Source organism: Triturus cristatus, chromosome 12 (genome assembly GCF_964204655.1).
Source record: "Triturus cristatus chromosome 12, aTriCri1.1, whole genome shotgun sequence".
NCBI classification, from domain to species: domain Eukaryota; kingdom Metazoa; phylum Chordata; class Amphibia; order Caudata; family Salamandridae; genus Triturus; species Triturus cristatus.
Window position 1 is genome coordinate 143,160,586 of NC_140595.1, and position 9,362 is coordinate 143,169,947.

Sequence of the window (9,362 nt, forward strand, 5' to 3'; positions counted from 1 at the left end):
AAAGGGGAAGAGCAGTGGTTATTAACCAGGACATGCGCCGTGGGTTGCTCGTATAACAACCTGATCCACTCAATCAGCTTGGGACCAAACCCCATACGGGCAAGGACCGCGAAGAGGTAGTCTCATTCTACCATATCAAACGCCATAGCAGCATCAAGCGACAATAAGACTGCTTACTCCTCAATCGTGCCGATCCTCCCCAACACCCCGTGGACGCGACGGAGATTCCTAGCCGTATTCCTACCAGGCATAAAACCTGACTGATCCGGATGGATCAAATCAGGTAGGTATGAGAGCAACCGATTGGCCACAAGCTTGGCAAGGATTTTCGCTTCCACCGGCAACAGCGAGATAGGGCGGTACGATTTGCACTCCACCACCGGTTTGTCGGGTTTATGAATCACCACGATGGCTGCATTACGGATATCGATTGGTAGCAGACCCGATTCATAGCATTCGTTATATAATTTCAACAAGTGGGGCGCCAACTTCACAGCCATGGGTTTAAGAAGTTCGATGGGCATACCATTTGGACCCATCGCTTTACCCGACCGGACGTCTGATATTGCTTTTTGGACCTCCTCCACCGAGAGATCCGCAGCGAGGCTCTCCCTATATTGATTGAGGCGAGATGCTTGCCACTTCAATAGTGGCCAGAAGGTCTGCTGCCCACGAGGACTGCGAGTGCTATGGGACCTGATAGACATCTACGAAATGAGCAGGAAATGTGTCGGCAATTCCCTGGGGGTCCGTGATCAACGTGCCATTTGGGCCCGTTATCGCTCTTACCCATCTCGCTGCCTGTTCCTTGCGTTCCAACCACGCCAGAAGCTTTCCCGTTCGTTCTCCCTGCTCATATATACAGTGCTGCGTGGCCAGGGAACGCAAAGTAGCGTCCTACAGCAGAAGTTGTCTATAGTCCTGTCTCTTTATACCGATACGGTGTTGGGTATCAGGATTCGGGTCTTGGGCGAGGGCCCTCTCCAGGTGTAGAATGTCTGTTTCCAATTCGACCACTCTCTTGTTGCGCTCGATTTTGTGGCTCACCATTAACGACAATGCCCTCCCTTTAATTACCGCGCCATATACCCCCCAGAGTGTGACCGCCGATCCGACCGAACCCACGTTTTCTTCAAAGTAAAAGTCTGTGTCTTGCTGGAGACCTTCCCTGATGTGGGGTATCTTTAATGCCCATGGCTGTATTCTAATTGTACCAGGATGCCTGATTTGCCATACTCGAAAGACCGCCACCACAGGGGAGTGGTCAGATATACCACGTGCCAGAGTCGTAGGCTCCACGAAATCTCGTATGTCTTGTGCATGTGTGAATAAATAGTCAATCCGGGATTGACTGCCATGAACTCCTGATTGATGTGTATAGTGCGTGTGCTGAGGGTGCGACCATCTCCAGACATCTACAACCCCCAGAGCGTCAGCAAACCCTTGCATCATGACTTGTTGATGGATTGTTTGTTGGCATGTAGGGTCCAGGGTAAAGCATGGAAGCTTCTGAAATCCTTCCTAACCGACAGATCACAAATCGTGTAATTGGGCGAATTCTACTCCAAACCTTTTTCCCTGCCATATGGAGTTCCGTAGGGGTCGTCTCTAAGCCCCACACTTTTAAATGTGTATGTATCGTCTTTGGCCTCCCTGATCAGCTCCTTTGGCTTCTGCCTTACCACGTATGCAGAGGACACACAGATTGTTGTGTCTCTGCTGCCAGGACAGGAATTGGGAATAGGCAAAAGGTTCCATGACTGTATTCAAGCGGTCGGGAGGTGGATGTCACAGATTTGCCTGAAGCTCAACTCGGGCAAAACCGAGGTCATCCTATTTGGAAATGATGCCAACTTCTGGGCCCCAAATTGGTGGCCAGATACACTGGGCACTCTTCCTACACCCACCAGGAAAATAAAAAACTTAGGAGTCATAGTTGATGATAAGCTCAACTTTGGTGACCAAGTTAATGCAGTGGCATCTGCCACCTCTTATGTTCTAAAAACAATCAAGAAAATACTGCCCTTTTTGCCAGCCGACAGTCAGCGGACAGTTGTTACAGCACTTATCCTGTCAAGGCTGGACTACTGTAACAGTCTTTACCTGATTATTCAGGAATGTTTCCTGAACAAACTTCAACTGTTGCAAAACGCGGCAGCAAGACTGCTTACCGGCACATCTAAATTTGCATAAATTTCCATGGAAATCAAAAAACTGCACTGGTTACCTGTTAGGAAAGGGGTACGTTTTAAATCTCTTTGCACCGTTTACAAGGCCCTACAAGGAACAGGACGTGGCCATCTGAAGCGGCAGTTTCAGTGGTATATGCCCAAAAGAACACTTTGCTCTCTAGGAGTCAAATTGGTGACAGTACCACCCACTAAAAAAGCTACGTGGGGAGGGAGAAGCTTTATTGCCTGCGCTGCATAGGCCTGGAATGACCTTCCTTTCTATTTGAGAAACGCCACTGACCTCCCGGCATTTGGGAAAGGATTAAAAACCTGGCTCTTTGATATGTAAACATGTCTACAACGCTCAGTGCTCAGAGGAGAGTAGCTAGCGCCAGGACACCTTCGGGTAACCGCTGCGCTTTAGAAATGTCTATAACATAACATAACAGTCAACGTAGTGCTACGGCTTGACATTCGAGGCAGAAGCTTTGCCTATTATACATGACTTTGCATTTCAGTGCGGTGATGCGGATCACAACACTGAAATGCTTTCGTCTAACGCCTGATGCGTGGTACTAGGCAGGACTGCTCTATTTCCTTGCCCTTGTGCTTATCACCACCCCTCCCTTTGTTTCTCTCTCTACTCGTCTGCCCTGCCTCTCTTTTCACTCTCCCGACTTAAGTTAAACTCTATCCTTATCAAGACATTCTTCATTTTTGCATTTCTGATTCCCACTGGTAGTGGTGCTGGAACAATTTTCAGAGTGCAGGGGCGCTGCTATCAATGTTACATTTACAGACAGAATATGTTCCAGTGAATTGGCTACTAAGTTAATACAGACTTGAAGTTTTACTGATATAGCACACACACAATTGATAAAGTGTGGCGTGTCAGTGAATATTTATCATTTGTATATCACCAAGTAAAATATATCTATTTATTTTTATCATATCAAAACCTTTGTTCCTTTCACACTTCAGAATTACAAAAAACTGTGCTTCATTTGTGATTTCCTAACTGCTGATAAAGTTTGAAATATTTGTAGAGTTCATCAACTGGTATTTAAATTTAGATTAGTGTTAGGAAAAAATAGACATCCATGCATCCTTTCCTTGCATACTCCATGTCCCTCAGCAAGATTGTCCCAAAAGGCCTAATTCACAAGGGTACATTCACACGTTTGTCTAAGTTTACTCTCTTATGGTATTCACACAACTATGATTTAATAGCAACTTTACGACAGTGGATTCACCGCAGTCGGGAAAGAGAACTGGTCAATTTAAAAGATTGGATAGGCCTATCTTTTAATGTGTGGAGTGCTCCGTCCTGACTGCTGATTCTCCACAGTCATAAAATTACTATTAAAAACCAATTTTGTGCATACTGAAAATGACATGTACATTTACCTTTGTGAATCGTTCACATAGTTCACTTTACAAAATCCTCTCACTTTGTAGTCAGAGAAAGAAAAACACCCTTCTCAATGGTAAAAGAACTAGCAGAAATTTGCCAGAAGACAGAGCCTGACATTTGACCTCTGTCTTTGAACCAAAGCAAATGTGATGAGAGAAAATGTAACTTTAAAGGCATCTTTACTGCTCATTTACCTTCTGAACTCCAGCATGGTTATGCTGTGGGGTGCCGCAGCAACCTTAGCACCCCTACTTCCAGTGCCTTTCCGCCCAACAAAGCCAATAGCAACAGCTCTTGCATAGTGCAATCACACACAAGCAAACACCATCAATCCACATGGATTAAAATCATTCGCTTATGCATACTGACTCATGCATGCAACAGGCAGAACAACATGTATGCTGGCACAGAGGTAGGGGAGCCAACAAATGAACAGGATGTGCAGAGCCAAGGGTTTGGCTTGCCTCTAAGAGCCCGCGCACGAGCCAAGCCTTGAAAATAGTTGGCATCTAAATCATGCAACAAGCATCATGTGAAAATATGTTGGTCTCTTTAAAATTTCCAAAGTAATTTCTTTAGCATGTAGCAGAAGCTTTTCACCTTAACACAGATTATTTTTGCACAGCGCAAACCCTGAACTCACATATTGGAAAGTGCTCTCATATGTGATGATGAAGAAAAGGGAGACTGTAAAATAAAATATTTGCCTAGGATCACACAATTTATTTGTAGCTAAAAACCAGGTTTGGACTCAGATTTTCTGGTTTCACCCACTAGATGGCTACCAATTTATTTCTCTCCTTTTTAAAACCAAAGATTTATACTTGTTTTTAATTGCTGGTGCATGATGGTAGAGCCCGAGTGACAGGCAGAAGCCACAGTAAAGATTGTGCTGTTTTGGAATTGAGGGTCCAAGAGAACCTCAACTGAGCCAGAGTCAGGCCACTGGCTCTAGATTGGTTTGAGCTTTAAGTGGCTCGCCCACCTCTATACTAACATATATACACCCAGAACGATACTCCTACAGACTTACTTGCATACAGTCCAACACAAGACACTGACTCTCACAGATGTGCAGGTATCCATGCACACAAACCACCTGTCATACATTCATCCATTCACGCACACCTACAAACGTAGAGATACCCAGACAAACCAACCAACAAATAGAGGCTCACACATACCCATGCATACAGTCCCTTAAAATACTCATGCAGCCACAATGCACACTAGCAGGCATACATAGACTGCCAAAGTTGGGGCAGACACACAGACAGAGGGACAGACTGTTATAGGCTCTGTATACATTTAAATTATGATTACGAGTCTCTCTTTAAATCTGCGAAATTTACCACACCCGACAAATAGCAAATTTGTGGGGTGAAAGACAATCTCTTAAGAGTTTTTACAGTGGCTGTGGAATCAAAATATATCAGTTGTGGGAACTTTCTGGTACCTAAACTTTCTGCACCGAAAACATTCACAGATGAGAATATTATTGGTGTGATAAATACTGATTGTAGGAAACTCGGATGTTAGTTAAGGGGTGACTACCCATCTTAAGCAACAACCCCAGTCCTTGTCAGGATGAAACCCTAAAGTGACTATATTGACCTGAGGTCAACCCGTGGTAGTTATGGCACAGAGCATACTGAGTTAACTCACAGACACGGAGGTAAGTATTTATGCACTACCAAAACAGCAATAAATCAAAATATAACCCAAGAAAAATCCAAAACCTATTAAAAAAAATAGAGTACATTCAAATAAATTAAATGTCACCAAAACAACAAAAATTCAATATGGGTGACCAGAGATATGAAGTTCTAAATTTAGAAATAAAAATAGCGCCAAAAAGCGTTTAGCACCAACCAGAGTCAGATGGACGTGGTAGACTAGGACTTAGGTATGCTTTGAGGATTACTGCGATGGAGCGTGGGTCGGATATGAGGACCAGGTTTGAACTGGTCAGAAGTTTTACACCGGTACATAATCTCAAAAATGGAAGGTCAAAATCTTCAACAGGGCAAGGCAGCAGGGTGTTGCTGAGAAGGCTCCAAGAGGCCAAATAGCCATAGGACGAAGTCTCGAAGGAGTCACTGGTTTTTGGCGGAAAAAACTCAGAGCAGGTGACATTTGAATGTTGTGCCCAGGAAAGGTCCCTCCAGTGGGGCAAAGTTGCAGGCTGTAGCTGAGCAGACAGCCTGCTGGCATAGCTAGGCTCACAGCTAACTTCAGAAAGCCAGAGACCCCACCCAATTCTAGGGCAACCATTGCCAGAGGGTAATGGCTCCCCTGGTTGTCAGCTAACACTACTTAGTGGATTACATTAGGGATAACCTGCTTTGCAGACACCAGATGACACCTGCCAGCTGTCATATTGGCTCCTGTGTCTCTTAGAGTTTCCTCCCTCTGCCAATTGATGGTAAGCCACCGCCTGTATTTGTTAGTGTGCATGGGGGCTTTGGGTACCATCTCTTTGTCACTCCGGGTCACTAGAGTAACCTCTGCACGGTTCCCAAATATAACTAGGGCAATCTCCTCCACCAACCAGCACTACACTAGCAATCCCTGGTGTGGACCCACCAATGGGGGGAGGTTTATCTTGGGGAAAATGGCATCTGCCTTCTTGTGCCCTGACTGTAAGCATTCCTATATCCTGAACTGGTAAGGCCCCTGAGGCTTCTTCCTGCTAAAATCTCCCTTCCAGTGGCCTGTCGAGGAATGGGGCTATGTTCCCTGGAATCACTTTTGGGGACCTTTAAAGAACTCCCTTTGGTTATTTTTGCCTTCCCCTTTTTTTTTGCTGGTGAGATTCTGGTCCACCTTCCTTGTGGTACCCCCGCCAGATACCTTCTTTGACTCTCTGGTGTTTATCATGAGGCGAGCTTCATTCCCAAGCTAACTGGGCACAGTAGCCTGGTGTCTATCAGGTACTGGCGTAACTCTGTAAATCAATTACTTAAAATATGCTCTCTTATAATTAAATTGTACAACCTACCATAATCCTTTACTTTGGTGCCCTTCATCCAACCATCCAGTACCTTAGTAGATGAACCCATGCTTCCGTGGGGTGGACTGCAGCAGGCATAATGCCTCCCAAGTTCTGAGGTCAACGTGGTAGTTCTCCTTCTTGGACTCCCTGCTCAGCTTAAACTCTCTTTCTTTGCACATCTTTGTCAGCTCTGCCATGCTAAGGGTTTCCATGCTGCTCTGGTCTACTCCCATGCTTGCAAAATCACAGGTGCAAAAATTGAGGACAGGAATAAAGTTAGGGAAAATCAAAAATGACAGCATTAAAGCTGAAATACAATGAACATTTTCAAAATAAAATATCTGGTGTGGATTTAAAGAAGAATTTTCAATTGCAACTTAAATCACTGTTACTTTAAAACACAAGTCCTGGATCCCACAGCTGAACTCCACTGTAAGAAATTGTGTTTTTATTTAAGGTGGGTGACTAGCCACATTAAGCAACAAATCCAAACTGTGTCAGGGTGAATCACCAAAGTTAGTGTATCAACAAAAGCTCAACCCGTGGTAGCTATGGCACAGAGCAGACACGCTTAAGTTAGAGGCAATGTGTAAAGTATTTATGCAGTACCAAAACAGTAATAACATAAAAACACAGCACAATAAAAATCCCAAAGCCATTTAAAAAAACAAAGTAAATTTTAATAAATAAAATGACACCAAAATGACAAAAACCCAATAAGGGTCAACAGAGATATGAATTTTTAGAATTTTAAATAAAAATATTGCCAAAAAGCATTACTTGCAACTGCCACCAACTGGTTATGGTAGACTAGGACCTAGATGTGAATTGAGGCCAACTACGATGGAGCACGGATCTGGTGGGGGAGCGACCTTGTTGGTAGGTCGCTCCCCCACCACACAGCTCTTCCTGTGTGCCCTGACGCTGCCGCTGCTGTAGAAGTCAAGGCCCTACTCCACCCGCAGGCTACCACCTGCGCCTCATCCCTGGTGGCCAGTGGTAGGCCCTAGGTTTGTATCTTTGTACCCGCTTTGCCTTCTGTCTCCCCCTCGCTGCCCTTGATTTGTGCCCTTTTGCCTTCTGTTTCCCTGTCGCTGCCCTTGATTTGTGCGCTTTTCTTGTCTTCTGTCTCCCCCTCGCTGTCCTTGATTTGTGCCCGTTTTTTGCCTTCTGTCTCCCCCAGGCAGCCCTTGATTTGTGCCCTTTTGCCTTCTGTTTCCCCCTCGCTGCCCTTGATCTGTGCCCGTTTCTTGTCTTCTGTCTCCCCGTCGCTGCTCTTGATTTGTGCCCGTTTTTTGCCTTCTGTCTCCCCCTCGCTGCCCTGGATTTGTGTCCTTTTGCCTTCTGTTTTCCCTTTGCTGCCCTTGTTGTGCCCGGTTGCCTTCAGGTGCCCCCACCGCTCCCGTTCCCATCGCTGCATCCCCTGCAGCCCTGCCCCCTCACTGCCCATTCGCTGCCCCTGCCTCCCGCCTCGCAGCTGCTCCTCCCTCCCACATCCACATAGCATTGAAACTGTGCTGGTCGAGGTGGTGGAGGCCATACGAGATTGTATGGATGCGGGCGGGAGAGCGGCACTTATCCTGCTTGACCTCTCGGCCGCGTTTGACACGGTTCCCCATCCATTGCTCCTATCTCGCCTGGCTAGGATTGGGATATCAGGTGCTGTATGGGAATGGCTTCGCTCCTTTCTGGAAGCCCGGACTGAGCAGATATGGATGCCACCTTTTTCCTCCTCCCCACAGATGGTCTCAACGGGAGTCCCGCAAGGGTCTGCCCTTAGCCCCCTCCTATTCAATATCTATATGACCCCACTGATCTATTTAGCGGAGGAACTGGGAGCTAAGGTGATGGCGTACGCGGACGGCACTCGGTTATTATTTACCTGGAAGAGAGAGGTGGGCTCGGTATCTCAGGCACAATTTTGCCTGGCCTCAGTTTTTAACTGGATGGCGGAGGCAAAGCTTAAGTGTAATGAGGGGAAATCGGAGGTTCTACTATTTGGCATGTTTCCTCCGAATTTCCGAGAGCAACTTTGGCCACCTGAATACCCCTGTCCAATTTCCTCCGAGAAATCAGCAAAGAATCTTGGGGTTTGGCTTGATGAGCGTCTTTCGTTTTAGACACACATTAAGAAGTTGGCTTGTGGCTGCTTTGGTTTGCTTAAATCATTTAGAAGATTTTTCCCCCTTCTTCCAATAGCAGCGAGACAAACAATTATATGTGCACTGATTATGTCCTGCTTGGATTATGCTAATGCCCTCTTCTCTGGCATTCCGGGCTATCTGTTAAAGAAATTACAGGTAGTCCAGAATACTGCTGCCAGATTGTTATCTGGGCTGTCATCTAGGGACAGTGTGCAGAGCCAGCTTCGTTTGTACCATTGGCTACCAGTAGCCGCTAGAGTTAAATTTAAGCTACTGATCCTGGTCCATCGGGCACTTCATGGAAGTGGGCCTATCCAGCTTCAAAAGCGGATCGCTTTCTATGTACCTGGGCGGGCATTGCGCTCCGCTTCTCTGTATCTTGCTCATGTTCCTCACTTTAAGCGACAGAGGACCGGGGGTGGCTCATTCACAGTGAAGGCAGCTACTGCCTGGAACACTCTTCCACTGAGCCTGCGCACCATCCAGGATCTGGGCTTTTTTAGGAAAAAAATGAAAACCTATCTTTTTGTTTGACGATGAGTATAGTATCTCTATAGATTCGCGCCGGGATACTCCTGAGTAACTGTGCGCGTAATAAATGCATATAACATAACATAACGTCCCCATATATGGCGGCC

At 46.0% G+C, this 9,362-nt stretch overlaps 1 protein-coding gene across 1 annotated transcript in view; it reads right to left on the reverse strand.

Moving 5' to 3' along the window:
- The window catches only part of LOC146772924 (protein S100-A11-like), a 43,492-nt gene extending 36,830 nt beyond the window's left edge, over window positions 1-6,662 (reverse strand). The window contains exon 1 of the mRNA XM_085639690.1: window positions 6,630-6,662. Coding sequence (XP_085495816.1) covers window positions 6,630-6,647 — 18 coding nt within the window. The 5' untranslated portion in view covers window positions 6,648-6,662. The remainder of the gene's footprint in view (window positions 1-6,629) is intronic.
- Window positions 6,663-9,362: the final 2,700 nt, after the last annotated feature.